At 40.9% G+C, this 25,049-nt stretch overlaps 1 protein-coding gene across 16 annotated transcripts in view; it reads left to right on the forward strand.

Moving 5' to 3' along the window:
- Positions 1–25,049, forward strand: part of ank2b (ankyrin 2b, neuronal) — a 171,309-nt gene that overhangs the window by 69,461 nt on the left and 76,799 nt on the right. For 7 of the 16 annotated variants that reach the window (XM_039821754.1, XM_039821744.1, XM_039821748.1 and 4 more), the window contains exons 1-2: positions 6,669–6,824; positions 18,482–18,583. In XM_039821754.1, the coding sequence (XP_039677688.1) occupies positions 6,684–6,824; positions 18,482–18,583 (243 nt within the window). In that variant the 5' untranslated portion in view covers positions 6,669–6,683. Of the gene's footprint in view, positions 1–6,630; positions 6,825–18,481; positions 18,584–25,049 lie in introns of those variants that run through there. The other 9 variants (XM_039821740.1, XM_039821745.1, XM_039821738.1 and 6 more) reach the window with 5 other exon arrangements.

The following is a 25,049-nucleotide window of genomic DNA, read 5'->3' on the forward strand; positions in this document are numbered from 1 at the left end:
TACTGATTAATACATATATCTACATGTGGCAGTAATGTGCTTGATACATGTTTTAAATAATAAATCCCAGATTTGTGTTTGCCTGGATAACTGCTGCACCCCCTGCTGCATTACAAGTCTCTCATACTGTACAACGGCTGCACTTCCGTTTTGTCCCCTACATCTGATTTGTGCACTAGTTCAGCTTTAAACTAGTGTTAGCTTTAGCTGTTAATTTCATGTTAGCATTATGTCTAGTTTAACTCTAGTGCATTCACACTATGGAACTTTGAAAATAAAGGTGTCTAGAGATAAATCCAAACAGGATGTGTTACACTCTTTGTTTGCATTTAGCTGCTCCCCCAACCCTGAACTAAAGCATCTCTCCTCCCTTTCCCCTGCCATTAAACCCTTTCATACAATTACTGTACACACACACAAACACACACACACACACACACACACATCATCCCATTTTCCACCACAGCGGGAACACAAGGGGTTTTACCCAACGCCCCCCCCCCTCTCCCACAGCCAGTGAGCCATATGGTGGATCACAGATTAAAAGGGTTTGTTGTCTACGCCTGCCCCGCCCAGTGGATTACCGACCCACAGAGGGCCGGGGCAGCGGGTGGGATGGGAGGGGAGAGGAGAGGGGGATTTCTGTGGGCATTGTGGAGACATTGTTTAAACTGGTGATGCGTTGAAGAAATTATATGGCCAACTAGTACAAAGCCAGGTTTGACCTTTGTCTCTTTAAACCACACAAACACATCCATGGCCTCATTATTTCAGTACACTAATTGAATGAGTGTTTTGGCAGATGATGGCTGTTTAGAGAGGAGATGGAAGGAGACGTTAAGTAAATTACATCCAGGAAAAGGTTAATGAAACTAAAACCGTTCAGTGACAGAGCAGTGGAATGCCAAGCCTAGCCTGTGCAATATACAGTATGGAGCTAAACTGACGTGCAGTATGTGTGTGTACCAAAGTATTTCTAAATTGTGACTGCTAGCATTTAGTATGAATGTGTGCGCGCTCACTGCAAATTTAACAATTTTTTTAGTTAGGAAGTGTTAAGTTTTCTTAAAGCTCCACTGGTTGCCAGTCAAGTCACGCATCATCTACAAGATCCTCCTGCTCACCTACAAATCTCTCCATGGACTCTCACCACAATACCTCACAGATCTCCTCCACCCCTACACTCATTCACTTTCCCTGCAGTCCTCTGACAAGGACCTGCTGGATACCCCCCGCACCTGCAGCGATCTCACTTAATACTGGACCACTGTCAAAGACTGTTGTTCCCATCAGTCACTTAGACACAAAAACATACTGTAGTTACCCTTTAAAGGGGTGATAGAATGCAAAACCGATTTTACCTTGTCATAGTTGAATAATGACAGTTTAGTGGGCAACTAGGACATACATAGAACCTCTAAATCCCAGCTCTTTCCTTTGCAAATCTCACAATTTGAAACTGCCTCTGAAAACGGGCAAATCTCAACGAGCCACTGAGTTGACGTCAACTCGGCGGCTCCTCCTCATTTGGCTTTAGTCTCTCTCTTTGTCATGTCCTAACATTTACATAGGCTACACAACTGACCTGAGTCTTCTGAATCTAGGTCGGGCAGATCTCAGAAATTGTATACGTTGTTCATCTGCTATTTTACCATTAAATTCACTTCTGAGACTTTTTTATGCGAGAAATCAACTATGTAGAGGTCAAATATGGGCCGTTTTATGAAAATGTATGTCTAATTGCAAATTTTGTCCAACTGTGTGTCGGAGTTCAGCGGCCGGTGCTGCCTGTGTTGCTGCCTCGCCGCCTGGCCTGCCTTCCTTCACAGACCCCGGCATGCTGTGAGGTAGATTGAGCTCCGTCACGGCTGGCACCATTTTTTGGGTAAATGGACTACCAAACGCCGCTGCCTGGACAGAGCTCCAGGGCCTGCAGCTCCCCTCTTCCTGCTAAATGGCCGGTGTGTGTGAGTGAGAGCGTGGTCAGCGAGCTTGTTACACCAGCAATCTCTTACCACAGGTTCCAGTTAATCTTATAATGTGTGTAATTATAATGTGTTGAGTTATTTAAACAAACGATCGGTGAAATAAACACCTCTTGTCCGTGAGTCTCATTGATAGAGCCTTCGGCTGGATGGAGCTCTATCAATGAGAGCTAGCTAGCCTCCTCTTAGAATTCCTCTGAAATTCACAAAAATTTATAAAATTGAAATCTGACACCATTGTTAGCTTTATAAGACCTTGGGGTAGATGTTATATAAGTGGCGTGATGAAATTCAAACTGTAAATATACTATAGTTATGCCGAAAGTGTAGCTAGCTAGCCGCGATATTTTCCCATTGTATTGAATGGGACACATAGCTAGCTAGCTGCTCCTCCTAACAAGACCCCTCACGTTCATTAAAATGCCTTAAATTCAAATCGGACTGTTAGCTTTGTAAGACCTTGGGGTAGCTGTGATATAAGTGTCGTGATGAAATTCAAACTGTAAATATATTATAGTTATGCCGACAGCCGGCCGCGGAGCCCCGTAGTGCAGTAATCCACAAAGGGTGACTTTGCCCTGGGTATGGAGCCCAGCAGGCTGCCGCTTTCTCGTCAGACTGTGTGGAGCTCCTAAAGTCAGACACGTCTTACCAAATTTGCAATTAGCCATCAATTTTCGTAAAAAGGCCCATATTTGAGCTTTATATAGTTGATTTCTCGCATAAAAAAGTCTCAGAAGTGAATTTTGTAAGGAAACATTGCAGTGTCTGGAATATGATATTCTGTCGCGTCTCTAATGTGTGTGTATGGGGATTCGCTCAACCAATCAGCACGCGTCTCTAATGTGTGTTTATGGGGATTCGCTCAACCAATCAGCGCGCAGCTCATCTAAATATTCATGAGCATACCATATTTGGAAGAAAAGCTCTTGTTACAAATAGGGCCAAAACACAGGGATGCATAAGGGCCAATAAAATATTAACCAGGCCATTTTCAGCCCAACCAATGTTACATACCCCATTACGAGACCATAAGGAACAGTGTGAAATACCCTATATAATCATTCTATCACCCCTTTAAGTAGCTGGGACGCGTCCTCGGTGAAAGGGAACGCACAGACCGAATATTTTTAACAAGTAGCCTAAATTGTCCTGCTGTACACTTTCTCTGTACTTCTTCTACAAACCTATACAGAGTGCGTACTGAACAGAGCTCTGGGGGATATTTTACGGGATCGCCGCGGTTTGCTGGTCTGGTGTGCCATCGGCCGCCCTACTCCGACTGTGGGCTGCATAATGGATCAAAGCTGTGTTCCAGTGTTGGGTGGTGGCACAGTGGCACAGTACTCCTACCACCAGTGTTACAATATAAAGACATGCCACCCGCCAAAGTGTCTAGTGAGAGTGACTGTGTTACATGCCACTGCCGAAATCTACCCGCATTCAGCGGGTTGGTGGGTGCTAATGTCAAGCCCTGGAACTAACACATTATTTCTTATTACAAATGAAAAGTTAAATTCATAAGATATAAAACACACCTTTTGTTTGCTGCTAGAATCTTCCTTGGTCTGATAAGACCAGTAGTTTATGATGGCTAATGTTAGCAAATGCTAGCAAATTTACATACTACTGGGTCAGTTTTGCTTACTTAAGAGTCCTCTACTTTTTAATTTAGTTTTTATTCTTTCACCTCCGTTTAGTTTTGAAAAAAAATAATATTGCATTATCACTCCACACCTGTAAAGCAGCAAGGACACACAAACACAGCACCCTCACGCCATACAAAGCCAAGTAGCTTATCTGAACCAACACAAAGCTGGTGAACTCTTATAATGTGCTATTTTGCTATCTACTTTTTGGGAAGAACTTTTTCATGCTGCCACTAGATGCAGTGTCCGGTCATTTGTGCTGTCTCTGAGGTTATTGTAAACAACTAATGCAAAGAAATGTGTGTTTTGTTCCATTGAGTCATAAACATTCCTGATATTATTTTAGCGTTTAGGGCACACATTGGACTCCTGTGTCGGGACACAACTTTTATGGTCAGACAGAAAGTGATTAGTTTCGCTTTCATTTCTGATATATATGAAAGAATGAATATCGTGGGCCTACATTCCTTAGTGTGATTATAAGTCATCACAAGTGCGTATAAGGGAATATTGGTTTGCAAATGAGTTTCTATGTCCCATTCATTGTCTCACTGCGCTGTATGGCTATTATTCAAATGCGTCAGTTTGGCTGCGGAGGAGAGGTGTAGGAAAGTACCAATGTTAATTGATGATTGTGTACACCAAAAACCCATCTGATTTGATTTATTTTCTAAACATTTTTCTGTCATCATGACGATATAGGTCATAGGTATTTAGGAAAACTCAGGGCAGGAGGAAAACATAGCATGATGGATCAATTTAAATGTTAAGAATCAGTAAATGCCACGGACTATGGCGGTTCTAGTGTTAAATCCAAAAGCTAAGCCATCATACAACAGTGAGATGTTTTTTTAAGTATTTGTGAGCATGTTTTAAATGCCCTTAACTTTCCATTTGGTGTTCCACAGAGTTCTATACTTAGCTCACACCCTTTTTCATTAGATATACTTCCGTTTAGGGTTGGGGTTTAGTAGCATTTTTTTCCTGAATCCAGAGAATGTCCATATCATATAAATCCTTTTGAACCCCTTATCACATCATTTGAAGTTTCACTTTCAACAACATCATAAATTACTTAATATTCCACAGCTAAAACTCAAATATATATTCTAATACGTCTTCATGATATTTAACATATTTGCTAATTAGCTCAATAGATTTCTGAATGTTTTGCTTATAAAAGGGAGGAGATAAAAGATTTGATTGGATATTTATTAGACTCTAAGCTAAATAAGGTATTTTACCACTGTGGAACTGGATCCAAAATGGCACCAGCTGTCATAACCCAACCAGACTCATACTTCCACTCATAGTCAAATGGTACAACAACACCGTGTAATATGTGATAGCCATGCAAATTACATACAACTGCTAATTGTGTCTAAGACAACATTTTAAAGTGACATAACATTCTGGAAAATAGGCCCAGTCTGAGAGAAAAGGTTTCTGTGCCATTATACCAATTGCCAGGACATATCTTTCTCTTTATGATGCAAAGAAATTGATGGTTCTTGACTATTGCAATGCTCTTTTAACTGTGCTGCCCAAGAATTGATAAAGTTTATGATGTACATATGATTTGAGTTTTTTTTAAATTGGATATGTTTAGATGGTTTTCAGTTCTTGTAAAAAAATTTACAGTATCCTCACCTAAAAAGCTTCTGATTTTGTCAGATATGGTAAATGTGATGATCATGTGCTTGTTGTGAGCAGTTTATATTTATTCATTCATAGAAAACTCCAAAGCTGCTTTCTTGTGTGGTTTCTGTGACTCAACAATGAGATGTCTTTCTACCGAGGCTAACATATTCAGTGAATGAGAATTGTTGCGACGATATTTTAAACAGTGAGAGTATTGTGTCATGACCTAGAAGAGTGCAAAGAGAATGGGGACATTTACCTCCCTGATGTTATCAGACAGACACATGCACAGAGTGAATACAAACATGCTTCTGAATGTGGATAAGATGTACACTGACATGTAGGGATGTCTGAAGCTTCTATTACACAGCATAACATGAATTCTGGGAACAAATCAATTGCCATGAAAAGGTCTGTGTGACTGTAATTTTTATTCAGTCCAACTGAATCAATACAGGTCTGCTCTGAGCTACATTCTGACACAGATCTGCATTAGCTAATCACCATGCCTGCTTCCATTACACAGTCCATGACATGGGGCATATTGATCATAACGGTGAAAAGTGCAAAAAGCCGGTAGGGGTCAACTCTTACGATGACCACCAGTACTCATATTTATATTTGTAGATTTAATCAGTATATAGCCCATCGGACTTGCCATAACAATCCAAGACTTATGCCAGATTGACAAATATCCAGTGTTTCCTTCTGTAATGTTTTTGGTAAAGGCCAAAGCCACTCTTATTGTTCCAAACAGTACACTTTTGGAGATAGAGCAGGTGTTCAGCAAACATGCAGTTAAAAGGATGGCTTAGTTTACAGTCTGTGTAAAGGCATTTAGGAAAAGGTCGCATGGAGGCAGGTTACACTGACCGCTGTTTTTAGTATTTTTAATACAGCCCCTTTAAATCAGTAGTATCTGTCCAGATCTATCCAGATGTGATTTAATATACCTTCGTTAACACTCAATAGAATAAATGTGCCCCTGTTTGCCAGACCAATGTAATGTTTAAGTTTAAAGTGCTTGATTTGACATATTAGTCCTTGCTTAGTGTCTGTGATGCCCCCTCCCATCCCCTCCTGTTTTGGCATGCCGCCCTATGCCGACCACCCTCTCTCTGCTTTCCCTCCACATGCATAGCTTGGCTGGTGGGTGTAAAAATAGCTGGGTTAGGGGGGTGTTGGTCAATGGTCAGAGAGTTGGAATTAACATTGCGCACTGTGCTGGCAGTAGTGGTGCAACAGGGACAGGAGCGCTGCTGAGGCCAAAGGGAAGTGAGGGGGTCGCCCCCCATGGATGGTAAAGATTTTTAGGGGGAGGGGAGCGGGAGTAGATTATCAGAGTGATTAAATGCACTCACTTAGATTCCTTTACGTTCTGATGGGATAGACTTGTAAACCTTGCAGCATGGGCAATGCGGCCATGTGTAAGGTGTGTGGCTCGGACAAGGGCCTGAGGACTGCCGGGAGCCTGTCTAACCTGGACCAGAATGCTTTGCCAGACTTCTACTGTGTGGAGCATTTTCCTGTGCAGCCTCCAATGATGCTGGTAAGAGCCCATACTGGCAGGGCAGTACATAACTAGTACACCCCATAAAGTGTTCTTTTTCGTTTAGTTTAGTTTTGTACAGATAAAAAAGGTTGCGACTAACTTTTTTTAAAGCAGAAACTTTAAGGCAGTGTCAGCTCTCTCTTTTTAATCCTCAGTTATTTTCATTTCAGTCACAATCTTGATGACGGGACTGTTCTCTGTGTCCGTCACGGACAAGGTGCTCAGCTTGCATGTAGCTGATACATCTTTCTGTTTTCACTGAAAGCATGGGTAAACTGCTTCTGGACTTATTATTCTGACTTCAGAATCAATACTGATTGGTATCTTGCAATAGGCATTACCAGGTATACTGTAGATACACGATTCAGGTGTTGATTTGAGGAGCTTGTGTGTGTGTGTAAGTGTGTGTGGGGTGGGGTGGGGTGTAGTCACCTCTCCTCACCCTTTAAAGGCCAGTGTGACATTTTTGCTCCTAAAGTATCCCTGCACAGCAGCATGTGGACTCTTGTGGCTAATTTGAAAAGCAATGTAATGACTTTAGCGGCATGCCACTGCGGGCAATACAAGACTCATTTAGTTTGGCTCTGGCTTTTTCCAGAGTTACAAAAATGTGTCAGTGGGGCGACAGTATGTTGTTTGTTTCTAAACAGTGTTTCCTGAATTAGGTGACATGTTTGTGACAGTTTTTGACCTGGCTTAATGCCTTGTTTTAAGATACTGGAATGTTTTTTCAAAGAAAGAAAATGCAAAATGCAATGCTGTATCTGTAAGAGAAGTATCTCAAACTATTTGACAGTAGTCGAATAAAAAAAAAAAGTGTTTCAAATATTCACGTAAAGAGGGACAGTTTTTGCTGCTAATGTAGGTTTTGATCAACAGTTTGGATTTATTGTATTTTCAAATAGCGCCAAGATGACCATGGCCAGAGGTGGGTAGAGTAGCCAAAAACTTTACTCAAGTAAAAGTACTGTTACTTCAGAATAATATGACTCAAGTAAAAGTAAAAAGTAGTCATCCAAATAATTACTTGAGTAAGAGTAAAAAAGTACTAAAAACTACTCAAGTACTGAGTAACTGTTGAGTAACTTCTAATTTATTTTTTAACACAAGCATTCAATCAGACAGACAAAAATACAAAATAATCATCTTTAGTCAAATTATAGTTCATCTAATCAATTAAATAAATTAAAATTAATTAATTAATTACAAAATAGCTTAAATTAAAATAATCCAGGTAAATTCAAGTACTTAAAAAATAAAATCAATAAAATAATAATAATAATAATACATAAAAAAATAAATAAGCACAAGTAACACACATTTCCAAACCTTTATACTTTTTTTACCAGGCTCTGCAGGCAGAACTAGAACAAGGTAATGTAGCTGCTGTTTGGCACTTTTACTAAGGTAACCATGCTTTCATTATGAGGCCAGAGGCCTGGACTACGAAGCAAGATTTGGCGTTAACGAAGTAACTTCAGGTTCACCAGGGTTTTCTTTATCAGGAAGGTGGATCACTCGTTACCGGGTTCAATCGCCGTGGTAACTTATGCTGGACGCCTAACCTGGTCGGGAGCAGGTTAAGTTGGAGATCAGAGATCAACCGGTGTAAAAGCTCCGCCTACTGACCAATCAATACTCAATTGATAACGGCGATCACCGTTCTTAGAAGATCAGGCGGAGCTCGGTGCGCAGAGAGAGAGAGAGAGAGAGAGAGAGAGAGAGAGAGAACGTCGTGACACAGCTTGCGGGACCGCGGTTGTTAGGTTAGGTGAAGCCGGGTAATAAATAATAAATCCAGGACATGTTGATCTGGCCTCTGCCGACGGTTGATTCTGACATTGTCATTTTTGTTTTGCTGCGGCTGTAAAGCTAACCTGTCTCGCCGCTGAGATTGAGTATGGTCACGTGACGAGACTGCACAACAACGTTTGATTGGTGAAACACAGCCACGTGGTAGAGCCTTTAGCGGAAGTCTCTCTCTCTCTGTCAAAATAAAACATTAAAATGAGGCGTACGCGGGGGGATAATACAATGACGCGTAGAATACCAAAGAGGTAAAAAGAAAAGTAACGAGCTCGTTGTAGCCTAATGTAGCGGAGTAAGAGTACAGTTTCTTCTTCACAAATCTACTCAAGTAAAAGTAAAAAGTATAGTGATTTAAAACTACTCCTAGAAGTATAATTTTTTCCAAAACTTACTCAAGTAAATGTAACGGAGTAAATGTAACGGAGTAAATGTAACTCGTTACTACCCACCTCTGACCATGGCACATCATACACAAATACATGCACACAGGGTCATCTCAAATTGTTTACCTGGTTTCATAAGTAATCAAATGTCTGACAGGTGGTCAAACTGGTGCTGTTTTAAGTCATTTAACGCTTTCTTAAATGCCCACCATTTTTGTCTAAAGCAAATAAAAGCTTATTATATTGGTTTGATACAACTTGCAGTGACTCAAACATAACATAGTAATTCAGTTATGAGTAGAGACTAATTTGCAAGTTGCCATTGCTGTTGCATTCAAGTGCTGGGGGAAAACGCTGGTGCCCAAAACTCACCTAGTGAACAGTAGTCTTTTAAAACTAATTCTCATGATCCTTTTGATGGCTCCTATGGCGCTTTATTACCTTGGTTTTCAGCTTGGTTTGTCTTTTTGTTAGTTTGTTTGTTTCACGGGGCGGATACACTAATTATTTTTCACTTTTGTTAACTTTGTGAGATAGAGCATTTGCTGCAATCACGTGGTGTTGGGACAATTGGAAAAAGTAGTTTTTATTGGGAAAATTTGCACTCTTACAGTAATGGTTAGATAGGGCATGCCTTGGTGGAACACCGATCCTTTTAATGATTAAACCCATGAACACCCATTTCCTGGATGAAAGTCTTGTGTTTTCCCCTTATCTTCTTCCAGGACACGAACTCCGCTCCCCTGCATAAAAGTCCCATGTTTTGGGACCCACACATTCACCCTGACCTCCTCCATATACAGATTTCCGCGGTCTTATACAGCGGCAGTCAACGTGGGTCTGACAGTAATAAATACGTATATACAGTATATAGAAATTACAAAATAAATACGTGAAATTACAGTACATTACTTTTCGTAGCGATATGTACGAATGGTCCACCAAAAGATTTGAGTGTCCCAAGCCCCTATACTACATGCTAATTTCATACAGTATGTACTGTATACTAATAATAAAGATTATAGAATACAGTTTTTTTATCAACCTACTCTGCCATTTTATACCAACAGGATATCAAACAACACACTTAATGTTCGGTGTGAATCCAGCTGCACCTTTGGAAAGCCAATTAAACTTTTCGTAAGATTTAATACTTGTTGTACAAAAGTTCTTTGGAGCAGTTTGACTAACAACTACAGCAAATTATTTGAGCATTTAGCAGCTAAAGAGGCAGACATTTTTCACGGGACTTGGTGGCCATCAAACCAGAGCTAAAAGGAAAGTAAATCATTGATTAATATTCATCCTGTGGACACAGATATGATTCCAAATAAATGTTATAGTTGCTCTGTAACTGCTGGACGTGTAAATATTCAAATGTCAAAAATGTGTGTGTTAAATTCCATGTATTTATTACCATAAGGCCCACATTGTCGTTGGCTCTAAGACAGCACCAAAATCCACGTAGGTAGTAGGTCGGGGTGGTAGATGGGTCCCAAAACACAAGTTTGTCACCCAGGGGACTGGTGTTTGTGTCCTGGAAGTTATTTTAACCCTAACCACAAACTTTTTTCTAATCTTATGCAAGTCGTTTTGATGCCTAAACTTAACCGTCACGGCACAGCATTAAATACAATGTCATGTTTCAACATGTTCTCATGAACGGGTTCGTATGATATCGTATGAAATTTTATGCACACCAATTGGTATGATATCCTATGAAATTAGGCAACTGCCGGCTGGTCATTTGACGCCGGTTAAAGAGCAGCGTGAATTGTCGGTCGTATCGGCGGCCGTTGCTAGTTGAGTAGAGGTACAGGGCACCGCGAGATGACAGTCCTTTCAGGGGAAATGGCAGTTGAGTTTAGCCGACAAAAACTAAGCATCATGTAGCGACAACATTACGTTTAAGAACCAAAACGACTAGTTAAATGTAGAAAAAAGCTCTTGATTTGAATATAAACACTTATTCACCCATCCACCTCGTCCTCCTCTCTACGTGGACAACAGTGGTCTCATACAGCAGCAATAAATGTTGTGCATACAGTAATAAATACGTTGAATACATACGAGAATATATATGAAACGTTGCCGATATAGACTACAAAGACAGAGTCTGTGTAGCAGGTAAAAAACCCTGGCTACCTGACTTGTCACATCCGTGCCCCTAGTATATACATATATTTCAATCAAAAATGTATTGACGTGCACACAAAAAATAAAAATAAAAAACATTCAAAATCAAATTCTAACTGTGACGTCATCATTTAAAAGGGGCCGTGAAGCCGTGAGTGATGTAGGATACCCCCCCTGATGGAGTCTAGACACTGGTGGTGATGGTGATGAATGAGAGGATGCTGAGATCTTGATGAATGAGAAGAGGAGTGAGCTCTGGGGAGATCAGACCTGGGCACTGATGAACTGGAGGAGGGTCGCGACAATTCACGCTCAAATGAGTGCTGACAGCAACGGAGAGGAGAACACTTAAATATTGACTGCAAAAATGTGATTGGCTGATGGAGATTGTGGCTAAATGTGGTTGGTTTAAAAGCCCCTATCAGCTGTTGAGGGGAAGCAGGAGGAGAGGGAGAGTGAGGTGAGTGAGAATGAGTGAGTAACATAAGATAGTCTTCTGGCTGAAGTTACGCTAAGCTTCATTAGTTAGTGCAGTACAGAATTCTCAAACTAGTGAGTTTGACCAGAGACCCAACTCAGAGTAACTTCCTGCGTCTGTGTCCCATGGGTTTGGCCATGGGTTTGGCCACGCCGCTTTAGGAGACTAGCGGCATGTCCTAAGTGTATTGATTCTAATGAAAGAAGTGAACATGAACTCAGATTATGACCGATTCTTTCACTCCATAGTCACCAAAGTAAATATTGGACCCATTTTTTACAAGCCACAGACACTAGCTCCAGATCTCCAGGTTTTCCTCCTCTTCCCTTTGGAAGGAACAACGGGGAGATGATGTAAGACCTACGTTGGATAAATTCTCCAGATTGTGCCCACTTGCTGTCCACACCTCACTGAGATGTGATCTCGATGCAAGCCAGGCCACTTGGCATTTGGTTTGGCTGATTGGATCCCAATGACTAGCAACATTCAATCTCAGAGCATGCAGATTGGACAGTTAATGTGTCCAGGCATGATCACATGAGCTATTATCACTCAAGATAATGTATGTGTTAACACCAGGGTAGTGTGCACAGTATGTGTGTTTTTTGCACTCAGTATGGCTCACATCTGTATGACACACTGATGCCATGGCGTGTGGCGTGTGTGTTAGTAGACAGTTCTAAAGGAAGCAATGCCCTTGATGTGCTTACTTTGCTAGCTCTGTTGTCATGGTTACCTCCAGAGAGGGCAGTGCTTGTCTCCATGGTAACTGGGAGGGGCTAGGATGCTCCCAGCCTGGGCACTGGTCTCTCACAGTATGTGTGTGAGGGATTGGTTTGCATTATTGATAAAGCTCCTCGTGCACAGTGACTTTGTAAATGAATGTTTGATGTAATGTGATGGAGGAGGAGCTTTAGGACTGGGCTTTGTCATGCTTGGCAGGTTTGATTAAGTCATGAAGTAATGTCTAGACATGAGTTGAAACATAAGAAGCAATGTATTGTTTTAGAATGGACACATATAAAAGATACATATGATGCAGTCAGTGATATTGGGGATATATATCTAAAGTGTACCTGTTTAACTGTGGTGAAAGAAGAAGAAAAGTAATTGCTTTCATGCCTGACCAAAGTTGCTTTATTGACTTTTGTTTTTTATGTACAGTATGTTCCAATTTATTGCACACTCACCCCATACATGACCTTTATGGAACTGTAGGCCTTTTAAAACACTTCCCCATCAACAAGAGTGACAAACTTCTAACCAGGAGTTCCTTCTAACCAGGAGTTATGAAACATTTCTGTAGGAAGCTGGCTGCCACAATTCTCCCTTTCTCTCCAATGTTAAGTGTATTCCATTCAAAAGCCCACTTGTCTCAGAGTCCTGTTGGTCCATGTGTCACTATAGCAACCCGCCAGTTGCAGAATGATGATTAGTGCAAGGTCTTGCATAATGTGACTCGGCAGCTCTGGAGGGAATGGGAGGATGTTATCAGACAGGCTTGACTGTGGTAATGGCTGCTTGGTGCAGTGCTGCTAGAAAACAATGCTAACCTTGTGAGAACATGCATGAGGCTGCTTGATCAAGTCTTTCCAGGCTTTGGGACAGTCCGTGTATACACTGCTTTCTTGGGTGGTGGGAAAATACCAAAATGTCTGACGAGTGCTCAAGATTTGACAGAGCCAGAGAGGGGGGCGTAGGACACGGCTTTACTCTTACTTGATTCGTTGAAGGTCTTTGAGCGTGTCGATTGGCCATATCTGTTGAAGTGCTTACCCACTTTGGCTATGGAGATACATTTTTCAAATGGGTTAGATTGCTTTGTACTGGGCTCACTGCAGAAATATTGACCATTTTTGTGGTCTTTCAACCTTTTAACATCTCTAGAAGTTACCCTCTTGCAATAGAGCAATTTGCTATAGCGCTGAGGAGGCATAGTGACATTTATGGAATTTGAGAAGGTCTTCCAGAACATGAAATACTGTAGCACTAAAAAATCGGTTCTGTTGCTGCACTTTGAGGTCTTATTGAAACAAAATATCTGGATATAAAGGTAATTATTCAAAATCATCTATAATGTTCCTTATTCAATCAGAGAGGAAAATAAGCTGTGTGTATGCTTCTACTTTCCACCCAATGGGTCATTTCGTTATACATTATAAAACATAGTATACAGTGTCTACAGTATAAAAATGGTCCCTGAGGTGAATTCGACAAACTTTATTTGGTAAAATAAACATCCCAGACTTTATGTCTATCCGTATTGCATTTAATATATGACTGAGCCCAAACATACATGGGTATTACTGGGCAGCTCAACTACGGGCCATCATGTTTTATTTTTCGTCTGAAAGCCCTCTAGCTGGGATGGATTTGGAATCTGTTCTGTTATTGTATTTGTATTCAGCAGATACCTGAGTACACAGATATCCCTATATTGTATTATGATTAATGTTTGGTTTGACACTTATTGTAAACATTTGAATATTAACTCTTCCTGGTCACACTTCAGTCCTATTTGGGGTAATGTCAACTTTAAACCAAATTGAATCAGGATTTTGGATATGGGCTGGAAGGTTAAGGAAAGTGCAAGATATGTACAGAGAAAATGAAGTACTTATGTCCTTTGCAGAAATATAAACCAAATATGACATTGCAACATTTTTTTCTTTACTCTCAAATTTAGGAGCTTCCTCATCAGCTTCCTGTATCCTCATCTTAAAATCATTCATTACATATACAGTAGCTGTCAGTACATCCGAGAACCGTGCTGACAGAGAGCAGTAAGTGTGTCTGTGCTAATTAAAAATATATACACGGTATATCATGTTTCAAAACTACTACTCCTGCTTTCTGTTCTAATGTAAATATTCAAGCGAACGGTGTTTGCTTCTGGGTCTAAAGAATACCTGGACAACACCCAAAAACAAGTTCAGGTCTATTTTAATGTACACTGTGCCATGGTTAGCATTGCTAAGCCTCTGTCCTGATTAACAGATCCTAAAGCTTCCCCTGCTTTATGGTCTATTTTAAAATAAATGGGACCATAATTTACAAAATGAAGAAGACTTTGAATTAGCAATGGAGACCATAAACTCAATGAAAATGTTTACTGAGGTAATAAATCAAGTGAGAAGGAAGGACATTTTCTAATAGACTTCTATAGAAACTGACTTCTTTTTGGAGCCAGTGGAGTCGCCCCCTGCTTGAAATAAGATAGAATGCAGCTTAAAGGCACTTCCGCATTGGCTTTTCCGACCAAGAAGTTGCAGCTTAAGCATAACAGAGCGGCAGCAGATCTGGAACCAGCTGACCACCTGCCCCTTAACAAAATGTGCATAGTCACGCAATGCCTGACCTATCTCTGACCACAGCGCTGCGGAGGAGGTTATGGCAAGTCCACAAAGCATTCCGGGATGGGAGAAAAACGTACTCTGGTTCATTTTTAATTTTTTTTTAAACCAATCACAATTGTCTTGGGTGGTGCTAAGCACAGGACGGAGGACAGCCTCGGGAAGGAACTTGTTTTGGTGGAAAATGTGAACGTTCAAAAGTTATTTTAGTTGTGCAACAAAAAACTCAGATTGGACGGATAGTCTAGCTAGCTGTCTGGATTTACCCTGCAGAGATAACCATAGTCCTGTGGTGTGGGACATCCAGCCTAAAAAGAGGTAAATCCTGCGGAACCTCCGGTGACAATGGAACATTCCCGTAAATGAAATGAGTCGATATTGACTACAATTGTGCATGAATGCATAAATAATGAATAAATAAAATTAGCCCAATGAAAATGTAACAGAGTGAAAGTAATGATTTTTTTCTACAAATCTACATCTACTGCATGCAAGTTAGACTAAAAACTATGCGGCATTTAAACTACTATGACTATGACTAATTTCCTCAAAAAAGTAACCTTAGTACATGTAATGGCATAAATGTTACTTCCCACCTCTGCCCCTATGTTAGATAAAACATGAAAAAGTGCCCTGAAGAGTCCAGTGGAGAAAAGGTGATGCAGGGACCACTAATGCCCTGTATGCAAGAAAACTTTCTGGGTGCAGTTTCCCTGCCGCATACTGTCGGTGCGTTTTAATATTTTTCCTATGCCTCTAAGACAGCCTGAGTCTGCACTGCATGTGTGTATGTATATGTATACTGCACCAGGTATCTCTAACAGGCTGCAAGTTGACTTTTGTAGTGCATTTGCATGAATTATACGCAGTACGCAGTAATGTAAACTGTTTTGTAAACTTGAAAACTGTTCCGTGTACATTATGGACTAATGCGTGGAAAAACATTAGCATTGTCCTTCGAGGTGATGGTGACGGTGTTTACAGAAAGCTGTAGTAGTTTTGAGTGTGAGTGATGCAATGCAGTTCTCTGCAGCAGCCAGACAGCAGCAGACTGCAGGTCAGCCACAAACATCAGAGCAGGACTATTTGTAGACATCAGTGCTGCAGTGTCACTGCTCATTTCATACATCATGAGGGCTGATCGCTGCATTCAGTATGGAAACTGATGCTGTGGGTGACTGAGTGACAGACTGAGGAAGGAAAGGACACACCAAACGCAGACTCTAAAAACTGTCAACACTGAAAAGGCTTGCTAATGGACACGTAATGAACAACAATGAACATTACGCAAACTGTGACCTTGACAGCCAACGAGAGACCATTCTTCAGCTAAACAACAAACACAACATTCGCCGAAGTCCCCACCACCCTCCAGTGTGGTGCTACACTATTTCTGAATCTGACCTCTGACCTCCCGTTGGAAGGAGTAACGCAGTGTGAATGCAGTAAAAATAAGCATCACACAGTGTTTTTCCACAGGAGGAGCAGAGAGCTGTATGTGAGCCAGGATTTAGCTTTAGTGAAGGCACCAAGAGAATGCTGAATCATGCTGCCTCCTTACAGTCCTGGTCTGTTTCCAACTGCAGCTCACTCAGCATCCAAAAACAAACAGGGTACATGTCCTTCCCAATGTCGGACACACATTATCGTGCACTATGGAAACCGTTTATGTCTAAGTATGGGTGCACAGTTATTGTTAATACTGATTTATACTGCTCAATGCCAATTAAGACTTTAGTCCTCCACAGAAGAATTAAAACATGTTAATTGCATAACCAGCATTAACACGGTAGATAAATACGTATATAATATATGTATTTCTAAAGTAAAGTATATATCTAGATTACATTTAAATACAGCTTAAGATGACCTTTTATACTTAGCAATGGTCTGTTATACTTAGTAATGGTCTGTTGAATGCCGAGATTGAAGAATTAGTCAGTATTCAAGTTTTGTATTCAAAAAGGCCAAGTAATAAATACATATATATATATAAGATTCCCCCACTCTCCCCATACTGGGTTGTCTTTTTTCCTTCCTCTAAGTTCAGGTCCTGAACCAGAGGCCTGGGTGCCTTAGGGTTCTGTGCAGTATATTCGCTGTTCCTATTACTGCGCTCTTCTGGACATTGCTCTCAGATGTTGTTCCTGAATTGCTTGAGCCACTGTCCCAGTTGGGGGGTTACAGCTCTGAGTACTCCTATTACCGCTTGAACCCCTGTTGCCTTCACTTTCTACATCTTTTCTAGCTCCTCTCTAAGCCTTTGGTATTTTTTTCAGCTTCTTGTGTTCCTTTTTCTTTATGTTGCTGTCATTTGATATTGCTACATCTATCAGAACTGCCTTCTGCTACTGTTTGTTGACCACCACGATGTCCGGTTAGTTAACCATCTAAACATCTTAACCATTTCATCAGTCTGGATCTGGAAGTCCCACACATCTTCATACAGTACATATGCTTCCACTTGACTCCATCTTCTGCAAACATGAAATCAGTTATGTAGATGATGCACTGCCCTACATTTCACTATCTTTTCAACAACAGTATGAACAAGTATGATGTTAGGAAAATCTAATATTGTAATGCCTTGTAATCTGTGTCTGGTTGTAGAACACGTCCATGCCTTTGTCATCAGCAAATCAAATCACTGTAAGACCTAGTTAAAGCTGATTCAGAATGCAGCCACCAGTGTCCAAAAATACTTTAACTGGTGTGATGAAAACTTCCTTGACCTCAATGTGTCAAAAACAAAGTAGCTTGTCAATGATTTTAGGAAAAAAACAACGTACCTAAAGCTAGCTCCATTCATGGTAAGGAGGTTGAGATTGTTGACACACAAATATTTGGGAACAGTGTCCCAAATTTTATTGCTAAGCGTCGTCAACAGAGAGTCTACTTACTGTTTGATCATTGTTCTTAAGTTGAGCTGTTTACTCATTGCTCGTGTGTAAATGATCGTTTTGGCCTGTAGACTGTTGATGAACTGTTGATGAGCCCTTTGGGATAAATAAAGTTGTTTGGACTTGAGATCTGCTCAAGGAAGCCTGCTACAGTGTGAACACTCTTAGTTTGATCATGCTACCATATTTTTGTATTTAGTTGTTTATCTCACAGGGACAATTCACAATATATTTTTTGCACTTAGCTAGTTTAAATTCTACACTCTCTGATACTGAAAGAATTCCACATCCCGTCTGCCCTAACTTACTGTAACTGAAACAGAGTTTTGACCAAACTTTGTAGACCGGAACTTAACGTAAAAGTCCCCTCTAGTGGAACCTCCTGTTATTAAGCCAGCACTACAGCTTGTTGGTTGTGGTTCGAGATTGTGAGTTGAGTTTTTTTATACATTACTTGAGCAAGAATGTTACTCATTTTGCCGAAGAGGCTAAATTATGTGATTACCATTCGTCATTGACAACCAATGACATAATGTAAATGTGGATTGGACAGTGGATCATTTCTGAAAATGTATTTCTCCTGTGTCTCTTTTAGTCGGACAGTAATACCAGTTTCCTGCGAGCAGCGAGAGCAGGAAACATCGACAAGGTTTTGGAATATCTGAAAGGGGGAGTGGACATCAGCACCTGCAATCAGGTAGGAGACAGATCACACAACATCATTCACACACACACACACACACAAACACACACACACACACACACACACACACACACACACACACACTAATACAGACTCACACACTACTTGGTGTTAAATGGACACAATATATAGCTGATATATGGTGTATTTTAAATGAAGTGTTTCTACACATATATAAGACAATATAACACCTGCTGGGGGGCTCCCCTACAAGCAATGTCATGATGCTACAATATAAAGTTATACAAAATACTAATAAAACTGTTGGTTGGCTACATAAATCATTTTAAATATTAGTCATCCACCGCCAACTTAAGTTCCAATCCAAATAATAATAAATACATAAATTAGTCAAACTGTGACATTAAAAAGTTTATTCTATGTTTACTTATCATAGCAGGACAAGCACAGGTGTAAATAATATCATTCATGATGCTTTTACAGGCTGCTTGAATGGAATGGTGCCATTGTTAATGCTATTTGTTATCCCTTTGATTTTCCTGCTATGACAAGTCAAAATGTCTGCCATGAAAAAGATCTATGAAAACAGTTTACAAAAATGTAACGTGGATAAATTACATCATTGTTAGCAATTAAACAGCATCACCTGCCAACTTCAATTCTGAAATTGAAACATTTTCTAGCACATTTTGATTGTGGCAGCAGCTATTTCCCTAAAGCTGAGTTAAAAATTAAAGGTGCACTATGAGTTCCTGCATGGTTTCAGCACGGTTTCATTTTTGTCTCAAATCGTAGGCATCTCTCGTTGAGCCGCTAGCTGCCTGCCCCCTGAATACACTGAAAAAGCCCGGTCTCGGGAGACAACACAGGGGGCGTAAACATCAAACAAACACTAGGGGCACAGGCTGTGCACCAAAATACAACAAACCACATTCCAGCCAATCACCGACAAGATGGTTGGGGGAGGGGGTTAGTGACTGTTAGTCAGTTAGTCTTGACAGTTACGGAAACATGGGGGGAGGGGCGAGCTTGCTCTGTTTTGTTTGGTATTTACTTTCGTCATGCAGGAACTCATAGTGCACCTTTAAGTGATTTTGGCCACTTATCACCTATAAAGTTGCTAAAGCTAACATGTTAGCAAACAGTTGCCTATTTGCACAGCCTGCAGACACAGAGCAACATTAGCATTAATTTGCGTCATGTTTGTGTCCATTGTCCAACCACTCTCCTTTTAGCTCAGGTTTGGTCTCCACCAACTCCTGAGAAACATATCGGTCTCTTTAGCTGCTAAATGCTCCACTATGTTCACCAGCTAGTCTAATACAGTGTGTCTGCTGTTTGCTGCTAAGCAAGTAGTGGACAGTGGCTTTATCAGAGCTTTATAACTGAAATAGAGCTTCGTTCGGGCCCAAAAAAATCAAGCCCGACCCAGCCCGAGCCCGTGCACGTTGTGTCCGAGCCTGGCCCGGCCCGACACATTAACTGGAATTATGAGCCCGAGCCCGATTTCAACCAGACACTTTTTTAATCCGTGGGCCGTTATAATTGACTTTCTCAACTACAATTCAGAGTTGTTTGAACTGAAAAAATCTGTTTAAAATGATCTTAATGAATAATGCAACTGGAGCCTAGCATGTAAACTGCGCTGTTTGTTTATTCAGAATGGAACGGATCGCAAATGGATCTGAATGAAGAAACGTAAAAAACTCAACATATTTCTCTGTGAGGGCTTGCCCGCTTGCCTAGCCCTCAGGGGGAGCCTATGCTTGGAGAACTAACAAAAGAGAACGTTGAAGGCTGACTATCATCTTTTCTGCCTTGGCGAGCCTGCTTCATGTGTCTGTTCATCATCCAAGTCCCCATTTTATTTGCTGTCATAGGCGAACAGCGGCCGCACTTAATGCACTCAACAAAGCCGACACATACTGTATGTTGTCACTTCCCACGACTTGTTTAAAATGGCTCCATACCTCCGACTTTCCTCCAGACTTGCTCAAAGGTAATTCTCCCGTTTTTCTTTTTTCTTTACATTCTCAAGCTCCATGTTGCACTTAAGCTCCACAATACAGCCCGCAGCCCCGGTGTGATGTGTGCGAGAGGAGGAGACTCCGCGCATGACACATGTTGCATTTTGTAACTGTAGTCCAACTTTTTGGACACATTTGTTACTTTGGCCTAAATAGATACTAGTTCTGATTATGGCATAGCTTTCTCCCCACCCAATTAGGCTAAAGTAATGATTAAAAAAAACACAAATGCTTGATCAAGGGTCCGGCCCGGCCCGAGGATAGTGGCGGAAAATAACGGCCCGGCCCGGCCCGGCCCGAAGTCGGGCTGGGCTCGGGTCAGGCTCGGGCTCGGGCAGAGAATCTAAACTCTAAACTGAAAACAGCCTGCTGCTGCAGGAAACAAGGTTGATAATCGTATAAAATAAGTTTGTAGGGAAAAAGAAGAAGAATCTGCGCCAGGGTTGAGGGAGGTCAGGGTGCATGGCCGATACACCAAAATAAATGAGCTGAAAAACACTAACAGTCTCTGTAGAGCTGAGAGGAACTGTGTTGTTAATGATAACTCTTCCTGAGTTTGTCACTTACACGTAATTTGATACATGTTTGCCTGGTATGTGAGTCCAATGGTGCTTGCTACATATTTGGCAAACAATCCACAGAATGTAATATTTTAAGTGCCAATATGAAAATGGCTTTAGGGGACAGGACTGTGTTTGATCTCGGACCGTTTGTTTATTCAGCCCTAGTCATTATCTAGTCTCCTCTAAGGCCATTAGCATTCCAGCCATGGACGAAGGGGGGGCAGTGGAACCCGATAGCATGTAAACAGTCCTGTCCTGGCAACAGCCAGGACGACCAGCTCGGTAAACAAATGCTATATGGAGTGGAAATGTAAGATTTGCTCTGTGGTGTGTGTTATTGTTAACTAATGTGGTAGGAATGTTGGCACTACCATCACTTGTGCCATTGAAGATATTTTAAGCTTCTGTGTTTGTTTCTCTCAAGCAATGTTTCTGTCCCACTGTTTCTCAGCTGAGTAGAAGTGCATTAACAGGTTTAAAAAATGAATCAAGTTCACATATTAAATTACAATGTCAACTGAAAATAGACACCTTTTAGTTAGATAGTTGTTTTTAAAGGTGTTATTATTAATCAATTTGCATTCCCAACTCATTATAACACATGACACTTGCATCAAGACACACAGATTGTGATAATGGGCCCATGACAGCCAAGACATATTTATTCGTTAAACTTGAACCTTCCAGTAGCAGATGTTTGGGCTATCATTCATACTTTCATGTGTTTGCATGTAAATTGATATGTACAGGTAATGGACATTTATTCATAATGCACATCTGTGACAGATCTTCACTTTAAAGGGATAGTTCGGATTTTTTTGAAGAGGAGTTTTATGAGACACTTATCCATAGTCAGTGTGTTACCTACAGTAGATGGCAGTTGGCAGTATTTCTAAGCTTCCGTGTTGGTACTCCTGCCTGCTTCTCCAAACTTGGGCCTGCCAACCGCCATCTACTGTAGCTAATAGACTGACTATGGAGTAGGATCTCATTCAACCCCTCTTCAAACGAATCTGAACTATTCCTTTATATTTGGATAAGGTGACTCTCAAAGTTGGGTGCTGAGGGCTAAGAAGCATCTTTTCGTACCTCAGAAAATGTTTTCACAAAAATTCAGATGTGGTGTTGGTTCGATGGCTTAGCCAACTAGCCAAGAGGCCTAATATTGGAATGAAGGAAGGTAATCAGTTAGAGAGGACACAGCAGGCATTTTGTAATTTTAGGGCCAAGGCCACTTGGCCTGCAGCAGGGCAAATTTTTTAAGGGAACAAACACCACACTTAAAGGTGTAATATGTAATACTGACAGCTAGTGTGTAAAATAGTTATTGCAGTACAAATTCAAAATACTGGAGAGAGTCGTCTCCCCAGCCCCCTCCTCCCCAGACTCGAAGTTCACGTTGGTTGCGACAACAATGTTGCTAGACACTTGTCTCACATAGCCAGACATTACTCCACAGCACAGCGGAGTAGCTAACGTTACATGCTGGCTATATTGACAGTCATAAAAGCCTGTGCTCACGCGGAGCTCTGTACCCAACTGACTTGACTTTTTCGGCTTAGAATTACAGTATGAACCGTTAAAAAAAAACACAACCTCACCGTCCTCTCCACACACCAGACAAGCACACTTCCTCGGCTTAGAATTACAATAGGAACCGCTAAAAATACCACTACCATCCCGTCCTGTTCCACCTGACTGAACACACTTTATTGGCTTAGAATTACGGCAACAATCGCTAAACACACTGCAAACTCACGGTCCTCTCTTTCCGATTTACAGCCCCCTCTCTTGGCTTAAAATAACTACAGGTATATCTGGCAACCTGGCCTGGCTGTCAAACTGGGCAGACAGGCCAAAACACAAACGGAAATTCCACCGCCGAACGGAAATTTTAAAAGGAGAAAATACTGGCATTAGCAATGATGTCAGAAAAGATAGTATTTTCAAATTAAAAGTTTCCTTAATATCTGATGGCATATTGGGGTAATTTCTGGATTCATTACAGTAAATATATTGCATATTGGACCTTTTAAATCACTTAAATAGACCAATTCATTTCTAGAACAGTGGGAGCTGCAAAAACATATTAAAAAATAACAAGGCAACAGAACACTGCTGCAAAGCCTTGGAACATTTCCATCAAAACTATATAACCCCAAACCACAGCACCATCAATAAACACATTAAAGAGTCCACTTTTCTGTACTTTGAACTAGTATTTTGGATAAAGCAGTTGTACCAACACCCTGGCTAAGTGCAGGGTGATATGAGGCCAGCAGGAGGCAGGCAGGTGAAAGAACATGTCAACTAATCTAAAAACAGGACCTATTCTGCTGTGGAATACAAAGAAAACTATAGAGAAAAGCATAGTCAGATGATGAGCATTCTCTTTCTTGGTATACTTTTTTTTTTTTTTTTTTTTTTTTTTTTTTTTTTAAAAAAAAAAAAAAAAAAAAAAAGAAAAAAAGGGAAAAACAAGGGGAGGGGAGCCAAACCCCCCAAAACCGCACCGGGGGGGGGGGGAAGGGGACGGTTAACGGGGAAAAAAACGCCACACGGGGGACGCAATCCCCGGCCTCCAGGGTGAAAGTCCTGAATTATTTGACAGGTTTGTTCAGGACACCCCCGTCTGTCGCTAGCAATGATGACACAGTGATTAGTGACGATTCTCTCTGACCAATCAATAGTCTGCAGGTTCTCACGTCACCTTTTGGTATCGCCTCAGCTCGCTTGGAACCTCGACGGAGGTGACTCTAAAAAAAGTACCTGTTAGCAGGTACCAGGGACTTTTTTTCATAATGGAAAACCAAAAAAGGCGAGTAGAGCTGGTACCATGTGATGGAAAAACGCCATTAGAGGAGGAGAGGGGTAAACTAGGGGACAACCCTGCAATCACCTCCTTTCCTTTGCTTAAAGAAAGAAAATGGATGGCTGTTATTACGGGTTGGATGATATGACCTAAAATCAAAACAATCACGATTAATGAACAATTTACGATTCAGGAACAGTAAAGTTTATTTTTACTTATTTTTTTTCCCATTGTTCAAGGTACAAGGTTTGCACTGTAAATAACACAACTAATGAAAAACAATGTTTCTCCACGTGCTGCTGGATGTGTAACTAGGCTTTAAGATATTACACATTTACTTCAAATATTAAAACAAACTTTATAAAAGCCAAAAGTAAGTTCTCTGCACATTCACACTGCGACTCCCATAAGCCCCTTGTTTTTCCGTCAGCTCTTTTTAACAAAACCTGAATCATTATGGTAGCAATCTCTAGTTTTCAGGCTTATTCTCTCACTTGGGGTATTGAGTCATCTCTCTCTCAAGCCCAAACCACTTCTCCCATGCCAAACCAAGCAGCACATGGAACTGAAGAGCTTAATACAGATATTAATAGAGATCATAAGAGATTCATAACTTGAAACTTCAAAACATCACCACTCTAAACTACAATGTCGGTCAAGTCATTTGAAATGTACCAAATCTTAAACTAAATGACAAGCTTCTATGAGCTTTTTCTAAATGGTTTTGGTTCATTTGGTATTTTAGAAGTAATCTCCCGTATTTATTTGTCTCAGCCATCACCAATCAATACCCAAGCGAATATTCAAGTAGAAGGGATCAACATGACTCTTTAGAATAAAAAAGAAGAGGCTATTAGCTTGATCTGCACACACACACGCACACGCAAGCACACACACACACACACACACACACACACACACACACACACACACACACACACACACAACACACACACACAGACACACACTATTTATAGCTTTATACCCAGGACTGGCTCCCACCAGCATAACATGGCACATCATCTGACCCAACGTTGATAGCTAGCTTTGACATTTCAGTCTGCCACTCCGCATGTAAGAGTAAAGGACAGCCACAT

Source organism: Perca fluviatilis, chromosome 14, assembly GCF_010015445.1.
Source record: "Perca fluviatilis chromosome 14, GENO_Pfluv_1.0, whole genome shotgun sequence".
NCBI lineage: Eukaryota > Metazoa > Chordata > Actinopteri > Perciformes > Percidae > Perca > Perca fluviatilis.